The following is a 20,975-nucleotide window of genomic DNA, read 5'->3' on the forward strand; positions in this document are numbered from 1 at the left end:
TTTCTTGTAGATTTGTCTATAAACAAGCCAAAAAGTTGCTGGTCTAACTATATTTTTAATTAGTCTTAAAAAAATAAAATTAATTTTTACATTTAAAATTTTTTTTTAGTTTATCTGATTCATATATACCCTTCTAATTCTTTTACTATTTACTAATACAGATTTAAATAACATTTCATTCCCTATATTCCAGTTAGATTTTACATACTTTAATTCATTCTAAGTTATCGTTTTCTCCATATCTATAATGTCACGTATCTGTTTAATTCTTTTTTAAATATACTTCCTAAGATAAGTTTTGGACTCTAAATTATTTAAAAAAAAAGAATTCTTCTTCATTTATACTTTTCACCACACCTCTTAGTACACCAGCAAATTATCCAAAACAGAATTTTCAACGGCATAAAACGCTAGAGTCGTTAAACAGAATATTAACGAAATATCCGTTTAATTTTTTTTCGTAGCTCGGAGCCCGGGTAAAAAAATTATTATATATCGAATGATATACGAAAAGTTTACAAGAAATAAAATAAATAATTTATTTAAGAAAAAAATAATTATGAAATCTAATTTTTATTATTATTATTTACACAAATAAAACGTTAAAAATTACAGTATTACCTTTTCAGAAAAATGGGCTAATTTCCAAACGAAAGTAAAAAAAGATTACAGAATTTTTAATTCTTAAAGTTAGGAAATATTCTTCAGAGAATAGCTACAAAATGTGTTATGCCTCTTTTAATGTAAAAAAAAAGATATATAATTTTTCCCAATGTCCTCCCTATTCACCCTTCACAAAGTTGGAAGTTATTTTATCGCTGAATCATTTAGCACCTTGCCAGGGGAATCTATAAAGAGGGATGTTTGGTGGAGGGTGCTATTACCTACACAAAGATTCAAAACTGCACTGATAATTTTAAAGAATCAAAAGCCATGTTATGTTTCTAGGCATAACTAATAAGATTTTTAGATATATTACATCTCAAAAAAAAAACTTATATACTTAATATAGCAGTGGAGATTTGCCTGTTGGAGCACAATCTTTAACGAATTGAATTAGTGAACTGTGAGTCTCTATTACTGAGTGAGCTGGGTTTGAACTGAATGATTCGAATCAATCGAATGAATAATATTAAAAAAAAAAAAAAAAATAGTACTAAATTTACATTAAATAAAATAATATTAAATAAAGTTAAAAAATCTCAGTTTAACAATAATGGGCTTCCCATGGGGGCTGCATGTAAGGGTAGAGTGGGGAGGTACGCGAGTACCTCCAGGGAGACTAACCATCACCATCAACTGGTAAGAAACTGGGTACCTCTGAGGCGCTGTTTTCGTAGGTGCAACGGGTTGCTTTTTTAATATCTCTGTAAACAATCGTCCGATTTTCAAATTCAACTGAATATTTGTTAGTAGGCTGAAGGCTAACTTTTGCTTGCATCAGGTACATTCTCGATCTAACAGATCACTACTATTCAGAAATGTATATATATATAAAGATTGTCTGTTTCTTATCGCATCACGTGAGAACCAACCGACCTATTACTTTCAAATTTGCAGGATACTTTGGTGTTATCCCAGGGAATGTTTCAAGCCATCGACCGAGGCCCTAGCTTCCTTGAAGGTTAAAATATTAAAAATATTCATTATTTCTTCGCCCCCAAGACGGATGAAGTTGTGAATTAACATATTTATTCAGAAATAATAAATTAATCCCTTTACTTTATTATTATATTTTGGACACCATGACAAAGAAATAATTTCTGAATTTTTCGTCGTCAAAGGTGTGTGTAGAATAGAATAATAGTAACTTTTTTTTTTAACCTCCGGGTCCGCAGTTAAGCGGAATAATAGTAACTGTGGTTACTTTAGTTACCACAGTTACTATTATTCTATTCTATTCTAACCCACCGGGTCGGTCTAGTGGTGAACGCGTCTTCCCAAATCAGCTGATTTGGAAATCGAGAGGTAGATCGTAGATACCGGTATTCTTTAGTGGTTGGGTTTCAAATAATCACACGTCAGGAATGGTTGAACTAAGACTGTACAAGACTACACTTCATTTACACTCATACATATAATCCTTATTAATCCTCTGAAGTATTATCTGAATGGTAATTACCGGTGGCTAAACAGTTAAAAGAAAAGTTACTGTAATTCTCTTTTGTAATTTAGACTTTTTTTCAGGTTTCTATAAAGTCTGAACATAATTACTATTTATCAGTATTATTCTCACAACCATGAGGATAACGTACAGTGCGGCGGTCCAGAGGGTGGAGCCCTGAGGGTAGATGGGAACAGCGACCGAAGAAAGCTCTGCGGTTGTCCAGGGCGCCGGTCCACTGGCAAATTGGGAATGGCAAGCGAAGCGAGCTCTGCGGCCATGTGGTAGCCCCTGAGGAGTCTCTGAGTTGGTTCCAGGATTCCCTTGGGCTGACCTGAGCCCCAAGGGTCCAAGTTCTGGCTATTCGGGTCGGCTAGTAATAAAATTTATCAAATGGATATTATGAATATTACGCTAATTTTTTTTGTTCATTTATGACTTTATTAAAAAAAAATAATAGGAAAGAGATAAATTTGTTTATGAAGGTTTACCTTGTCTATTCAACCATTTAAAAATAATTTAGTAACAAGGATAATAATAAAAGAAAAAACCTTATAGATAAATTTCAAGTCTGAAAAAAAAAGTCAAACTGTAAGAATGGTGACAATGTTAAGTCTAATGTTTTAATTTGTAAAAATAATGTTCAAGATATAAGTGTAATCATTTACAGAATTCATGGAGATAAATTATCATCATTAACGAAAATTAATTACAATCTAATTAGTTTTCTGATCAACTCACCACATATAAAAATAAATAATTAGAATAAAAACAAATAATAAACATGGGTATATCATTATAAAAGAATAAAAAAACCGAGCGATACATAATTTAAAACAATAAAAAAACCAGCGACCTTTTCTTTTCTTATTTAGAAGTAAAGTGTATTAAAACCACTGAAAACAAGTAATTACAACAATTCTCTTTTTTCTATTTAGTCTCCGGAACCACCGAAAGGTATTACTGCAGAGGATGATATGTATGAATGTATATGAAGTGTAGTCTTGTACAGGCTCAAATCGACTATTCCTGAGATGTATGGTTAATTGAAATCCATTCACCAAAGAACACCGGTATCCACGACACTGGTGATTCACAATGAGAAGCTTACATACGAGTCTTGGAGAAATTTTTTTTGTACTTGATGGTATCGCCATATAACCCTGAAACTTATGCGTGGGATATGGAAATGGAATTTTGTAGCGTATGAAAAATCCCAAGCCTGACTGGGATTCGAACCCAAGACCTCCTGATGAAAGGCCAAGACGCTACCACTCGCGCCACGGAGGCCCCCAAAATTAAAGTATACCTGGCGCGAAACAACAAACCAGTATTTTTTTAAGCAAGATTTTTATACGATTCATAAATGATAAATATATTAAAATCCGTCCATAAAAATGTCACATTCAACATTACGTATAAATATATTTATTTAATGTCAATGATTTTCTAAAAGAAATAATATATAAATAAACGGAGAAAAAACAAATAAATGAAAACATTAACAGTAATATCTAAGAAAGCGTGAAAAAATATAGCGGTCGAGAAACAAGTATCAAAAATATTTTTAAGTAATATTAAGTATAATCTTCAAAGATAAAGTGAGCTAGATTAAACAGTAATCTACTGGGAAACGCATTTTGTCATGGGTGTACCTACAATTGATTAAGCAGTAAATCATAAACGAAAACAAGAGTTTTATGAAATAAGAATATTAAACTAGAGAAAAGCACAAAAAAAAGAACAATTTAAAATTGATTTCACTTAAAATCAAACATACGTATGGAAAGAAAATAATATATATATATATATCGGTAGAGTTACTGGAGAAAATAGCCATAAGGACAGGACCACAGATATCTTACGAGAAGACGGAATACATGGAATACCGACATCACAAGGAGAAAGAAATAAAAACAAAAGGAGGGAATATCAGGCGAGTCGATCGTTTCAAATATCTTGGGAGAAATTATTCAAGCTAATGGACTGGATGAGACAGCTAACACGGAAAGGACCAGGAAATTAGATAGAGCATACGGGATAACAAAGAATATCTACAACAAAAAGAGTATATCATACGGATCAAAAATAAGACACTACACTACCGTGCTCAAACCAGAGGCACTTTACGCATCAGAATATTTGATATTCAGGAAGAAGAATGAACTAAAGGTGAAGGAAATACGTGAAAGAAGAATCTTGAGGAAAATATTGGGACCAAGAAAACCGGAAGACTGATCTTACAGACTAAGAAGTAACGAAGAACTTTATAAAGGGAACAACGAACCGCTGACGTCGACGATGAGAAAACGAAGGGTGAAGTTCTACGGTCATATACTCAGGATGACGGATGATAGGTTAACGAAGCTCGTCTTTAGTTTTTTAACAAATATGAAAGCGACTACGGATTGGGTGGTCGAAGTTAAGAAGTATCTCAGCGAACTACAACTGAACGAAGGCGATGAGTATAACAGAACTGAGTTTAGAGATAAAATTAATAAACACATTTTCCGGAAACTTACAGATAAGACAAGAACTGGGAGGCAGTGGACTGATGAAAACAAACACAAGTTAAACGAAACGAAATGAAATTGTATTGGGAAAACAGACGGAAGGCATCTTGAAGTGCAAAAAGTTCAACGCGGTCCAAAGAGACCATAACGGAAATAAGTAAATAAGTAATAAATACGAGTATATAGGTTATTTATATAAGAAGTGTAGGTTACAAGAGCTTTATTTTCGTTATAATAATGAAATGGGGATATTTTCCTTCATTTATTACATTTGTTACTATGAATCTCAATAATTAATAAAATAAAAGATAAATTTTATAAATGTGGTGTGGACACGACGAATCAATGGAACAACTGGTTTGAGTAAATGCGAACAAAAAAAAAAAGAAACAAAAAAAACAGACTTCTTGAAATTAAGCGTAAATAAATTGCAGGAGCCCAACATGTTTTAAAAGAGTTCAGAAATTATTTGATAAAAACGGCATTGAAAAATGATTCATCCGTTAGTTTCTAGATAACAGACAAAAAGATAATAAAAAAAAGAAACATTTCAAAAACGAAAAAAGCCATTCCATCTATACATAAAAAAAAATTAATTACTCGTATTTATACTAAAGTGAGAATACATATTTTAAATGTATATTATATAAATTAAGTTCAGTTTGCCAACATATAAAAGTTTAAATCATTCGAGCGCTTAACTGAACTATAAACATAATCAATATATGAAATGATAAATTTATTAAAATTATGTATTAAATATAATTATTTTAAATTTGGTAATAAATGTTATCAACAAGAAAAAGGTCCCTCTATCTCTATGGGATCACCCCTTTCTGCTAAATTAGTAATAAAATAGAAATATTTAGTATAGTAGTATATTAGTAATTTTAATAATAATTCATCTTTATGGATGAATTAGAAAATACTTATCTACCTGATATAATTAAAAAACACCAAATTATTTTGTACAAAAGATATGTAGACGATATAATCATATACGATCAGCAATTTAATAATGAATCAATAATTAAAGAAATGAACTTTTTAAGTGATAATATTAAATTTACTTTAAACAAGGAAAACAACAACAGTATTAATTACTTAAATATAAAAATTCACAAAAATTATATCAATAATAAAATTGATAGACATATACAGAAAACCAAGCAAACAAGTTACCATAATACATTTCAACTCCTTTCATCATTGGAATTAAAAAACTGCAACTTTTAATCCTTTAATTCATAGAGCGATAAAATATTTAAATTATAATATAAAACTAAATATTGAACCAAATAACATTAAAAATATTGCTGTAACAAACGGATACGATGCAAATTTAACAAACAAGTTATACAGCAACTAAAAAAAATCTCCACGTGGTGCAGAAGATGCTTAAAGGAGAACGAGAGTATGGTATAATAACAGGATTCATAACAAAAACGACACAGGAAAAAGAAAGAGAAGTGAGGGGCCGAACAGCCCCCGTGGAACTACTGTTCGTCGGTGTTTGCACGAGTGAACAGTGGCTATGAGGCACGGGGATTCCAGAGCCCTCAAGAACTAAAAGACCGCAGTCCCGGCAGGGACGCCCCTTCCTGTGGTCTCCTCTAGAGGCGAAGGCATAAAGACTGAGTCCTGGTTTCTGGAGTTGGGGGAACATCCCAACCCCCGTAGGGGAAGACAACCCTTATGACGGACCACCACCTCCACGTTCCTTGCCCTGACGGACTTTAACGGAGGTCGTCTTTTGAAGGAGTGGGGGAACATCCCAACCCCCACAGGGAAGACACCCGCCTTGTGACGATTCCGGTCTCGACACCACCCTCCGTTCCTAGGAGTGGGGGAACAGGAACGACATAGTCGGGCCTGATAATTCCGCTCCAGACGTTAACAGGCAGAGCAAAAAATAAAAAAGACAAGATCCTACCGGCCAACAGACCTGTCCTGCCGGTAGACGGGGAGGCTAGTTAAGAGTACTGGACACTCCTTTTTTCCTGTTTAGCCTCCGTGAATCACCGTCAGGTATTACTTCAAAGGATAAATAAGGAGATAAAGTATGAGAGTAAGTGAAGTGTAGTAGCCTTGTACAGTCTAAGGTCGACCATTTCTGATTAATTGAATCAGAAATGGTCGACCATTTGTGTAGTTAATTGAAACCCAACCACCAAAGAACAACGGTATCCACGATCTAGTATTCAAATCCGTACAAAAGTAAATTGCTTTTACTAGGATTTGAACGTTGGAACTATCGATTTCGAAATCAGCTGATTTGCAAAGACGCGTTCACCACACAGACACTCCTCCAGGCTGTGCTATACTTAATTGTGGGTCTTGCCCGGAGGAGAAAGGAAAAAACTAAAAAATAAAATACATATAAAAGATAAAATAAAACAAACGAATAATATTACAAGAGAATAAGTTAAAATTGAATATAATATAAATTATAAGAAATTTAATAAAATATTTAAATCATTTAAATTAAATACAGTATAAACAACTAATAACAAAATAATAAAGATCCTTCCAATATTATAAAATATAATTTAGACAAACAAGGAGTATATAGGTGAAAATGCGAAAACTGCGATCTAGAATATATCGGTATGACTAATCGATCATTTTCAGTTAGGATCACAGAACATATTACCTGCATAAATAAAGGAAATAGGGACCATTCTAATTTTGCTAAACTTATATTGGAATAAAAACATAATTGATATCCTAACGATTTCTTCGATATATTAAAATATACTAACAATTTTTATAAAACTAATATTTTAGAGAAATTTTACATTTATTTAAATAATAACAAAATGATAAACGAACAAACAAAATTCGAGAACAACATATTATTTAAATAAATTGTGAACAATAATTAATGATCATCGGGTTGGCCAAACTACTTTTAGTTTATATTATCATAACAATTGAGATTACTTTATTGACGAGACGTATTTTACTTTAACGTTCGACTTATTTTAATTTTAATAGCATGATAAGTTGTTATATATACTCGAATATAAAATTTTACTTAATTTACAATATTTTATTTCAATTTATTCTATTTCTACTATTTTAAATAAAATTTCCACATTTTATAATTAATTGGATATTCCTGAAGACGGATAATAATCGAAAGCGCTCGAATAATTAAAAATTTTATATGTTGGGAAGCTGAACTTTATTATTTATATATTACATACAATATACCAACGGTGCCAAATTGGGAAAACTTAACCTATAATATATATATCAATTTAGAAAAAACTAAAATTTTTTTTCAAATAATTAATTCATATATACAGAACTAACACCAACACCTATCAGATATTTTATCGTTCGTTACTGTAAAATACTAATTTGCATCTAACGGATTATTTCCTTAAACTTTTAACAAATCACATTATTTTAATTAACATTAAATTGAAGCTTTTATGGAAATGTTAAAGATTGTTTTGTATTTATATTCGTAGCCTATCTAACCACAACGATTTCCAATTACTATTCCAATTATTACAAGAACTTCTAACACCTGTGAACTGTGTTTAATGTTAATTGCGTATAATACTAACAGGTATTAGCAATTACGCTTCTCTCTAGTAGATAAATATCTGTACTGTCACCAAGAGCCATTGTTACATTAAATGAACACTGTCATTTATTTTTGCTATAACGGTAAGTAGAATAAAATTTAGGATACACGTTATAATACAAACATAGTACACGAAAATCGTAGAGAAAACAAGTTGTATGAAATAATAAAAATATGGTGAAAGATAACGATTGCTGATCGCACCTTAAAAAGTATTAACTAAATAAACATAAGATTTTCGTAATGTTTTATTTTTTTGAAGAAATAAAAATTAAAATCAGCATTTTTCATTCTGCGAAGACGTAATTTTGCATTACTTCAAAAAATGAAGAAAGTAGTTAACAGATCAATTAAAACAATGAAGATAAATAATTTTAACATCTGCATACCAGATGTCTTTTAAAGCAAGAAAACAATAGCGAAATATATAAAATTAATCGCTGTTCTTAATAAAGGCAGATTTACCAAACACGAGCCCAATATCTAAACAAAGTATTCTTAAATTGTGAAAATAGAATTTTCAATTAAAAAATACAGTCCAGTAGAGTTTCGGCTGTGAGCACCCGGATTTTTCGGCAATACCATATTAACCCAGCTTCAGCTGCCAGCTTGATAGATCACAGACTATCCTCTTACTACCCACATGTCACTGTAACTCGCGGAAAAAGATTCCTATTAAACCACCGGCATACCAAATCGCCAAAATAATTCTAGAAAGTACACGGCTCAAAAGAAGGAGCGTGAATCGACTTTCCCCGTTTGTAAACGGGGTCGTTTCGACTCGGGGAATCGACGTCAAAAGTGCCGGCCTGTTTCCTGGCTTATCGAAGGCTGAAGGTACAGCCGATCTTTATCCAGATCTAATCTCCCGTTCCCAGTCGATTCGCCTCAAACAGACGAATCCAGATTCGGTCCGTTACGTGGCGCGGGAACCTACAGCAGGTAGGGTCTGGAGAGTCGCAAGAACAGAGACCACCGTGTACAAAGTTCATTTTCTCAAATTCATTAAAAAAAGAGAACTACTATTTTTCACAGTTAATTTTCATAATTAGTGATAAATGATAACTAGTTTAATAGTTGTAAACAATTTTTTCTATTACAAATATAAACGATTTTTATTTTGAATTCAAGTAGTTTATTTCAAATAGACGCTTATCAATAATTTACAACACATATTAATAAATAATAAAGGCTTTTGATTATTAATTATATAAACAATGCACAAAAAATTAAAAATTACTATTTCTATGAATTTATTCTACTATTCATCAATGAAAATGTAATATGTACTACAAAAAAATATATTAAAAAAAAAGAAAAATACAAGGACTTATAACCAATTGTTACAGAAATGCACCTTAACGACTGAAATGTGAAGAGAATCAAGGGGCATTGAAATGGAAAGAAATAACAAAAAATGTGCACCCAAAACAAAAGTAAAACTAACGAGGCACGTGAAACAACCAATGAATTGTTAAGGTAGTATTGTTAAGGTGGTCTTATGTTCATTTCGTAATGGATGAATAAATGCTGATAAAAGATTAAGCAAAACCGAAGTACAAAGAACGTAGGAGTAAGCATTAAAACGATGAAAATACTGAAGAATAAAAGTTTCGGAATAAGCTAAACTTAAAAAAAAAAAAATTCAATTTTTACCCTACCTGTTGAGCCGGTTGATTTATACAACATGAAAACCACTGCAGCCAAACTTCACCCGCCATATTTCCTGACTGATATCCAGACATTTTTTCTGAAAAAAACAAAAATAAATAAATAACAATAATTTCAACTTATATATTTTTAAAATTAATTATTTAAATGGCTTATAATACGTTAATAACAGCTTAAATATCTTTTATATGTAAACGAATGTTAGTTATTTGTTTGTCCCGTATGCTTTCCTATACCATTCATCCGATTGCGATGAAACTTAAGTGAGTTGAGCGCACGCCCGCGAAGGTTTATGAATTAGTTTAGACCCGCTAGGTGGCGCTGGAGACGAGATATTTCAAAAAATTCTATTTATGGACCGATTTCGCTCATATTCAGAATATATATTAAATACGTGAAAAGAAAATTTTTTGCAAAAACCCGCTAGGTGCTTGGTTGTCGAGATATTTACGAAACAAATAAATAAATGTACGTACAGACTTTCTTCTTCTATATATATATAAAAGGCAATGTTCGTATGAGTGTCCACTACAGACTATAAAACTACTGGACCGATTTACGTACGGGGATAAAAGAAAATAGAAAACGGGAAAAAAGGAATGGGGAAAAGGGAATAAAGGGAGAAAGGGGAAAAAGTGAAAGGTTAAATTTTGTGAAGTTCCGTAATGTTTTATCACACTTTCAATTGTTTTATTTAATGTATATATACATATACTCAAATCTAGCAATAGCAAGCATTGCCGGTCTGCTAGTTTGCAATAAATATTAAATGCCGAAAAAGGATCGCGTATAACTTTCACGCCTTTGCTCTTGACAGATTTTTATTTCAAATATTCTGTGAGATTTTTAAACATTAATGACTTAATTATGCAATATTTTTAGTATAACTACAAAAAATATCAAAATGTTCAGTTAAAAAAAAAAAAAAATTGGGCCTAGATTTGATCAAATGACAATTTTACCTAAAAAAAATATGCATTAAAACTGTTTAATTGTAAAACTTCAAATAAAACTTTTAAGTAAAAGATTTCAGATCCCAGTTTACTCCCCTGAAGCCACCGGGTTGGTCTAGTGGTGAACGCGTCTTCCCGAATCAGCTGATTTGGAAGTCGAGAGTTCCAGCGTTCAAGTCCTAGTAAAGTCAGATATTTTTACACGGACTTGAATACTAGATCGTGGATACCGGTGTTCTTTGGTGGTTGGGTTTCAATTAACCACACATCTCAGAAATGGTCGAACTGAGATTGTACAAGACTACACTCATACATATCATCCTCATTCATCCTCTGAAGTATTATCTAAACGGTAGTTACCTGAGGCTAAACAGGAAAAAGAAAAGTTTACTCCCCTGACCGAATGACGTTTTAATCGTTCAAATTTATACTGTATTTAAAGTACAGAGTATTTATAAATTAGTTATACAAAAGTAACCTTTAATAATGAAAAAAGTAAATAACTTACAGAAATGTTTGATACAACACTGAAAACAGTATATCTTCAAATCACATTCATAAATTTTTTCAATATCTTTTGTAACACGGCGGCTGTTCCATCGGTAATCTGTTTCCTACCAAACCGTATGAAGAATCTATGGTGGCAACTGTTCGTGTTATTCGGTACCGCAGCTCGTCATTTCCTGAAAGCGGAGAAACAAACACTCCGTTTTTAATGTAACCCCATTCAGAGAAGTTCATTGGACTTAAATCAGGCGATCGTGGTGGCCAGGAAATTGTTCCACCACGTCGATAATGTGGTGGCGCGCCATCTTGCTGAAAAATGATTTCTGCACCCATATCCTGTTGCGGCATTAGATAAGTTTCAAGCACGTCCAGGTTGTTACAAATGATTCGGTAAAAAAGAAAGGATAGTAAATTTTGTGACTGTTCACAGAACAAAAAAAAAATTTACCTTACGCGAGTCCCGTACATGTCCGATCATGTGACATGGATTCCGCTCACCCCATACTCGAACATATGTCGATTCGTTCTACCGCTGGTATGGAAGGTTGCTTTATCACTGAACACAGTTTTATTAAGATAATTATTTTCAGTATAAATTTTGTTTAACATGTTTACAAAAAACTAGTTTTTTTTCCATCACCTTCAATCAAACCTATCAGTTGTAATTTGTAGAATCTAAATGACAGTCCATTATGTAATACCCTCCATACTGTAACCCTAGGAATATTCTATTCTAAGCTGGCGCATCCCGTTGGTTTACCTGGACTAAGAATGAGTGTCTGCCGCTTCAGAAACTGAAAGTCTACTCTGCCTGGGGTCCTGTGTGATACACAAGCTGTTTCAATGAAACGATTTTACCAAGCATAACAGACTGTTTTTGAGGTGCTCATGACGCTATTTAGTTATGAATTCTCTCCGAACGGGAGTACTTGATTTGGATTCATGAAACCAGAAACAATACTCAGCACGCTCTGCACCGGTATACGACTCCATGATGACTGATGGAATTACTCATTCGTGTATGCCACCTACTGAAAACGTATCAAAGAATTTTACTTGGTTATTTACTTTTTTCATTATTAAAGGTTACTTTTGTGTAACTAATTTAGAAATAACCTTATAATTGATAAAAAAAAAATGTTTATGTTAAGTAAAACATTTGTATCTCATTTGATCGCACTACTTGAAAGCTGCCTTACGTAAGAGTTTTAATGACACAACTGGAAAAACAGATAAAGTATTAAAAATTATAAAGTTTTTTCTAAATTCTTAAGTCAGGTCTCATAGATTATCCTTTTTTTTAAAGTTCCCATATCACTAGCGTTAGTACTGTATTCAGTTGGATTTTCAATCTTGAAAATTACATTTAAAACATATTTTAATTACAAATCACATTCAGCCACCTTTTTTGGGGAGCTTGAAAATTTATTTGAGTCGCATATACATGAGTGTGATCTGTAAACATTTTCAATTTTTTGATCGACCGGTTTTGGAGATATGTGGCAAAATATATTTAGAAATAATGCTGAATTTCCTCCTATCCCTAAATCTGATCGACTTAAAAGTTTGGAATTCTAAATAACTTATTTTCATCGCACTAAAACCCAATTTTCTATGACCTCTTTAAAAAAATAAAAAATCTTTTACTTTTTGCAAAACTTGTTTTTTAATTTAAAAAAAAAAATTAATGCCATTAACGTCCAATACACAGAAAATTTTAAGCATTTTCAAAAAATTTATGTTGAGCCGATCCTGAGATGTTAGTCAAAATATAGGCCGACACACACAAAAGTATATACATATATCCCGGAAATTTCTACAAATTTTTGAGTTTTCTGATCTGAGGGTGATACTTGAAACATTTTTAAAACAGACTCGATAACCACAATTTTGGCCGATTGCTATACTGTTCCTTTATAATAATGCTGCTGTGGCAGCATTAGAGCTATACCCGGGTTAGTAAAAATTGTTACTAATAATTAATTATTACAAATAAAAACAGAGAACACTTTAATAAAAGAATAAGATTACATTTTCTGTATAAACAAGCTATATTTAAATAAAGTTTAATAACATACAACAAACGAAGAAATCAAACAGAAAACTAAAAATTATAAATGATTTAATAACTAATTTGAGATATATATATATATATATATATATATATATATATATATATATATATATATAAAGTTAATACAGATAAATAAATATAAATTAAACTCAATTAACTGAGGAACAAAATGTTAATCTAAATTACGTAGAAGAGATAACCAAATCCGTGCACAATATTTGGATTTCTTAAAAGTAATTTAATCACGCAATTAAGTAAAATAATGATGAAAACATTTGATTTACATACACGAGTATTTTATAGGTAGTATAAATCTTAAAACTTAAAATAACCTAAAAAGCAATAAAATTTGTAATTAAAAATAAACATTTTATTAGCCATCAAACGTTTTTAAACATTTTAATAAATACAATACCGGGAGGTACTAAAAAGCCACTCGACAAAAAGGAAAATAAAATTACCAACCATTAAATTTAGTTAAGTGAGATTTTAAACATATTTTATGGTGTAATGAGATCATTCGAATGAGTAACGACTAAAAATAATTATATGATCACGTTTAGAGGTTTTTGGTTGCAGAGAAAGTACACAATTTGAATAGTAAAATAAATTATGAATGAATTTTTTACGAACAAAACTAAAATGTAAGGCTCATTAAAAAAAAAAAAAAACGAATAACTTCAAGTAGCAACAATTATAGTAAACTAAATTTTTAAAACTATCAAATTACTTTTGCACCGCAACGTACAATTATATTCAGAAGTGTATTGAAATTACGCATTAAAAACTGCATTAACCAGCAGAAATAAAGAAAAAAAAGGTCGATAAAAGTAAAGTAGAAATTAAATACGTAATCCTATAGTAATCGGGGAAAACCCAGCTCGTATTACCATAAACTTGAAATTAGAAAGAACAACATGTAAAATAGTAGATACAACAAAATATACGATTTCCTTTCTGAAAATCTGCATAAATATAAAATTTTGACGAAACATTGTTCATAATATATTACTTTTTAATATTTCTTACTATAAAAAAAAAGTTTCTTCATTCATTAAAGGAGAACTGTAAAACAAATTTTAACAGAACATACTGGTTGAAAATAAAATAACCTTAAGTAAAAATTATCGCTTAAATAATTACACTTACCCTGACCACAAAAAATTGATATAAGAGTGAAAAATAATTTTTAGCAAAAAAAAAAACAAACCAACTAATAAAATCTATTAAATTTTGAACAGATTTTTTTTCTGAGCGAACGAAACCAGATCTGTTTTAATTCAACCTCTTATACTCGTACGTTTATAAATGTATGAAGCAGCGAGTCAAATACGTTTTCTGATTTTTACAAAATTTTATATAAGAAACTTTACATATATATTTTTCAGTACTTTTTTAAACGGCAATTTTCGATGTGATTAATCAAAACTTAGTCTAATAACATTAAAAAGAAACAAGCTATTTTTTTGACTAAAATAATAGCTAAGCTCAATAAAGAATACAATATGTATGTACAATAACGCATGACTACTGACGATGAATTTACATAACTATCAAAATTACGTAACAATTAATTAAACATATTAATAGATTAAACAAATAAACCGTTTTGATTTGTAAACTTAAACTGCATTGTTATTGACGCAATAAATGCTTCGTAGTTATCGATGCGATATAGTAGCATGATAATACAAGCCTATTCAACATCACTCGGTATAGTCGTTATCAAAACATAAATGCATTCCCCCTCGTAATTTTCACTAAATGTACATAAAAAGTTGTGGTTTAAAATGGTCAGCAACGAGGATCAGTACGTAGATCGATATAAAAAAAAATTATTGTATCATGTTCGGCTTAAAAAAAAATATTAAAAAACTAGCAACGAAAAAAATATTAGAACTGCTAAGTTTTTTAAAATAAATTAATACAATTAATGATTTTTAATAATTTAATACATCGCTACAACATTAACAAGTCCATTAACCTCAAAATATAGATAAAAATCTTCTACTTCCTTTATGATATAAAAAACCTAATGGAAACATAGATTTAGGTCACACATGTTAAAGAATACGCACTTAAAATTACAATCATTAGCTTACTAGTATACATAACTACATAGCTTACTAGTATACATAACTACAGTACAGTATATTTCATATTAAAATAGGTCAAATTTGTTTTTTCTTTTTTTTTTTTTGTAAAAGATTGGTTGTAAAATACGTAACAACAAATAGTTGTACAAAAAAAAAATAATCCTTTTCTAGAGAAAAATTTAACTTATAATGACTTTTAAGAAAAAAGAAACCAAAACAAGATGATTTCTTATGATTCCTTAAATAAGGTAGTTAACAAGCCAAATTAAGAAATGATTATGTACTGAATAATCCAAAATAATTAATTTCGTGTTAGAAAGTATCTACTTATACGTGTTGTCATTTGGAAAAAAGTACAAAATAAGGTTTCCTTATCTATAAAAAAAAAAATATATATATATATGACGTTAATCACCTTACCGATAATGGTTGTTATCCTTATTTTTGAAACTAGTCAGAAAGAAATTCGAGAGTATTTAAAGTACGATATGTATAATTACGTACATGGAAAAAGGGGGAGGGAGAGGGGGCGCGGGCACGTGTGTGTGTGTGTGTGTGTGTGTGTGTGTGTGTGTGTGTGTGTGTGTGTGTGTGTGTGTGTGTGAGAGAGTGTGATTAAACAACATTTACCTAAACAAATTTCCATTTTTTTAAAAATAAAAATTCCTTGGTGCATAACTATATTATTTGATAGCCAAACCCTAAGACAATTATGATTAAGAAAAAACTGACTGAAGAACGCAGAAAGAAAATAAAATTAACCGACTGCCGTAGGATTCGAACGCTTCCCAAAAAAATGAAAAACCAGCGTTCAAATCCTATTTATCTTAGCAAAGAATTATATTTAACGATGTATATTTTTTAATTAATTGTTTTTTAATAAAATTATACGATTATAATCATAATTTAATAAGTAACAATTGAATTACAAAGATATACATAAAATTATGAAAATAGAACTACAATACCAAGAAATATTCAAGAACTCAAAGTGAAGTTGAAACGGACAGCTAATATAAAACTGAAACTAATTTTATTTTATTATTAAGACACTGAAATAGAACAGAAACAAATTTACGATTCAAATATATGGAGATCCAAAGATTAAAACGATTTTACAGTGATTTGCTGGCGCGAAAAAAGGCAAGACAAATAAGATAGCTTACAACGTTATTAAATTTAAAAAGAATGTATTTACAAACGAAAAAAAAATTGATCGGTACATCTCAATCAATTATTTTACCGATTTAGTCAGTTTATTTACAATTTATACCAAATTGGGTTTAGAAAATAAATGAAAAACTATTACAAATGAATCGACTGTAAATTCGAAAATATAAAATACTTTACAGTTAAAAAAAAAACTCAAATGACCTTTTTCACAGAGTACAAAAATACATCTCGAATTAACGATTCAAAGTGGGCAAAGTCTGTAATTACTTGAACTTTATGAGAATCATCAGTTGATACTTTAGCTTTTTCAAATAATTTTCCGCTTTCGACTGGGAATGACTGAAAATAAACTTGTTAATTTTTACTCAAATTTATATTTTATAACATATTATTATTATTTTATAGACATACGTACCGTTTCACTCTTTTTGTAGTGTTATTGAGTATTATTAATCACAATTAGGTAGATTTCATAAGAAAGCTACCTATTGTAATGAGTACCATGCTCGACTTCCGGAAAATTTCGACATATCTCCGCTTTTCGCATCTCCCACACCCCAAAACCACCGACAGTTCAAAAGCCTACAAATATATTTATGTATATATATATATTTCACTTTCTTGTGGACACAACTGCCATAATTTTATGCCAAATTTTTATTTTATATTTCAAATTGATACATATAATATAACGACCCAAAATCTCGGTCGACTTCGCTAATGGGAAAAATCGGACCATGGGGGGTGAAAATGGGGGCGCTTTTTCGAGAAAAAATATAACGCTATAACTTTCTTATTAAGTAAAATATCGAATTCGTTTAAAGTTCCTACTATTCTTTGGATAAGAGCCTAAAACTTATTTAAGTAAACTTTTTTTTGATATCACCAACCACTGGCTCAGGGAGTGGAAAAAATGGGGTTTTGAAGACAAAAGATCAAACCTCCGTTAATAGGCACAGTATCGATTCGGATTTAAATGGTCGTTAGTCCTCTAAACATTTCCTAAAACTTTTGTCTGAAACAACTGTAGATATGACCAACCCTTACGGCAAGGGATGACCAAAATGTTGCTGGAATTGTACAAAAAATGGGGATTTTCGTACGCTAAACATGTGAAACTTTTTTCACATGCAACTATTGTCTTATTAAGTAAATCTGAAGTTTTTCTTAACTTTATGGTAGAAATCTTTTTTATCCCCTACTTAGCACCTGTGAAATCTACCTCCGCCTTCCGTCGTACCGAAAGGGATTTTTTTTGTATTAATTACCCAAAATCTATTTTTGTATTTATTTAAATAACCGTTTATCTTAGCTTTTTCTTAATAATGATTATGGTGAACTGTATAATATACAACCTTAACCTGTAAATGTTTACAAAAACGAAACGCTTCAACTATTATTTAATAGAACAGGCTTTAACATAATCTTACACTTTTTTATGAATAGAAATTAATTATAAAAAAAAAAACATACAACATTGTTTTCTTCTTCAATGAAACCATAAATGTTAACAAGAAACTAGAAACAATATAGCGCGATCGAATACTATTTATTCGGCCACAATCGTATTAGTTACAAGGTAATTTAAAATTATTAAAAATTATTCACGCTCTCACTGAAGGCATAAAAGAAAATCTAACCTACTGAATATGAAAGTGAAACGGTAATTATTTAAGATAAAGATGTCAAAAAAAAAAAACTATTATTGTTTTATAAACCTATGACGCCATGTTCTGCATAAAACAGAATAAAATCTATTATAATACGCTGTAATTACCATTCATTTATTACAATAATAGTCTTTAATTAGAACAGAACACAGCCGTTTTTATCCGTATAATTTCACACAATTTTATTTACGTAACAGAAGTTGTTTTGTTACTACAAAAAGAAATTTTAAAACTATATGTAACACTAATATCAAGTACCTTAACACAAAACGTGTTATAATTATACATTACCTTTTAAAGTATTATAATTATGTTCAGGAAATCATGTTACAGTTAATTTCTTCATGAAAGGGTGTAAAAAGGTACCGAGTTAATGCTCGATTAATACTTTTATTAAGTTCAGCAACTAAATAAACACACAACGGTTCGAAATTCACAACTCAATAAAGTATATTTAAAAAACAAGCGACGTAATCTGTTATAGATTAGATGATTAAAATGCTGATCATACGGAAACGTTTTGCATTAACATTTTATTTTACTAGTACAAAAAATGAGATGCACCGTTATGTGGGTTACACATTGGAGTATTATCAGATGATATGAAAGTCAATGCGTTAACTGGATGCACCTCAAATTCGACGAAAGGACTGATAATATTATTTTAATTTTTTTACAAATTTATCTTTTTTATACAAAAAAAAATTATACTGTCAAAAATTAGAATTAAATTTATAAACGGTAAAACATCAACACATAAGCTTGTTTGTAAATAAAGAATTCGTATAATTCCGTGATAAATCGCTCAGCAAAATCAAAGTAACCCGAAACTCTTATTTTACTTCATTCTTTCCCCGATTTAATCTTTATTTAAAATTTTTTTTATATTAATTATTATTCTTTATATTAATATATAACAGCCAGAAAATTAATTAGTCTATTAAAACGGGAGATATTTTTAATCTTTTAATTAAATAGATACCGTACAAGCTGTTAATGAGGGAAAAAATAAATGAATACTCGAGAAACCGTATAACGTCACTACACTTCATACACATAATAACTCAAAGTTAAATAAATATCGTTGTAGACAGTACTCCAGAGATAACAGAACTTCTGTTAAGATTCAAACTAACTTGTACATCAGTGACAACATACACATTGAGTTCAACTTAAAAAAGACCCCATCACTCAGTTGTTTATAATAAATGCATATTTATGTTAAAATGCAATACTAGTGTGAGATGGGTAAAATAATGTGAAAGGTTGGTACGACTGGAGCTGGAGTGGGGAAAAGTCTTTATAGCCTACACATCTGAGAATTATCAGTTTGTGTCGAGCATTGGCGTTTGAACAAGGTTGCGTAATAGTGTGTTAAAACGCGGTTAACTTTTGAATAACGTGCATTCGCGATGAAAACTTATTTAGAAACGAAATCTCATGTTGTGTATTGGAGAAAGTTCAGGAGAAATCGGAAAAGGAAGCACCAATGAAAATTGTTATTCAGAAGTTATAAAAATTTCGTGAAACAGGTTTGGTATTAGATCAAAAACATGTCTGACACAGGTCAGTTTTAATGACGCAAGTCGTACATTAAAGCGGCTATTACAAGATCTCCTCATAAAACTTTACTAAGAGTAAGCTGAGAAAAAGAACATTTCACTAGGTTTAACCACATTGCACGAGGAGAATGATGAAATGTTATCCATATCGAATATAGGTTTTCCATGAGCTGCTAAAAATGTTCACTATTGTCAACGGTTCAAGAACTTCATCAGACGCAACACTCGCACTTTAGATCAAGTATTTTTTCACAGATGATGCGTGGTTTTACTTTAGTGGGTATATTTATAGTCAAAACTACCGGACCTGGGGTACTGAAAACCCGCAGATTTTCTTTGAATCTTCCCTGCCTCCACAAAAAATAGGCGTATGGTATCTGGTTTTAAAGCGACGAATAACAGGACTTTCTTTCTGAAAACTGTGGATGCTGCCATCTTTTTTCTTCTTTCTTTTTCTGTTCAGCCTCCGGGAATTATTCAGATAATACTTCAGAGGATGAATGAGGATGATATGTATGAGTGTAAATGAAGTGTAGGCTTGTACAATCTCAGTTCAACCATTCCTGTGATGTGTGTGTGGTTAATTGAAATCCAACCACCAAAGAACACCGGTATCCACGATCTAGTATTCAAATCCGTATAAAAGTTACTGTCTTTATTAGGACTTGAATGCTCGAACTCTCGACTTCCAAATCAGCTGATTTAGGAAGACGCGTTTACCACTAGACCAACCCGGTGGGTTCGATGCTGCCATCTACCAAGAAATTATCCCAACAGTTCATAGTCTTACTGCAAGAGGATGAGCGTGACTGCTGGTTGGAATAGGACAGAGCTACTTACCACAGAGCTCGCTCTACTATGGAGATACTACAGGATTTTTTCGGTGGAAGAATCATTTTAAATGATTGTAGCCACAAAAATCCCCTGATCCGACTAGTCTAGTCTTCTTTTTGTGGGGTTACTTACAAGAAATTGTCAACAGAAGCAAATCACACACATTACAGGAATTGAAGACAAATATTACCAGAGCCATCCAGGAAATAGACAATGTACA

The 20,975-nt window shown here is 31.0% G+C and overlaps 1 protein-coding gene across 4 annotated transcripts in view; it reads right to left on the minus strand.

Annotated features, from left to right (window-relative positions):
• The window catches only part of Spec2 (CDC42 small effector protein Spec2), a 418,767-nt gene that overhangs the window by 92,287 nt on the left and 305,505 nt on the right, over window positions 1-20,975 (minus strand). For all 4 annotated transcript variants that reach the window (XM_075365396.1, XM_075365395.1, XM_075365397.1 and 1 more), the window contains one exon: window positions 9,877-9,965. In XM_075365396.1, coding sequence (XP_075221511.1) covers window positions 9,877-9,960 — 84 coding nt within the window. In that variant the 5' untranslated portion in view covers window positions 9,961-9,965. The remainder of the gene's footprint in view (window positions 1-9,876; window positions 9,966-20,975) is intronic.

This window comes from Lycorma delicatula, chromosome 5, assembly GCF_047948215.1.
Source record: "Lycorma delicatula isolate Av1 chromosome 5, ASM4794821v1, whole genome shotgun sequence".
In the NCBI taxonomy this organism is placed as follows: domain Eukaryota; kingdom Metazoa; phylum Arthropoda; class Insecta; order Hemiptera; family Fulgoridae; genus Lycorma; species Lycorma delicatula.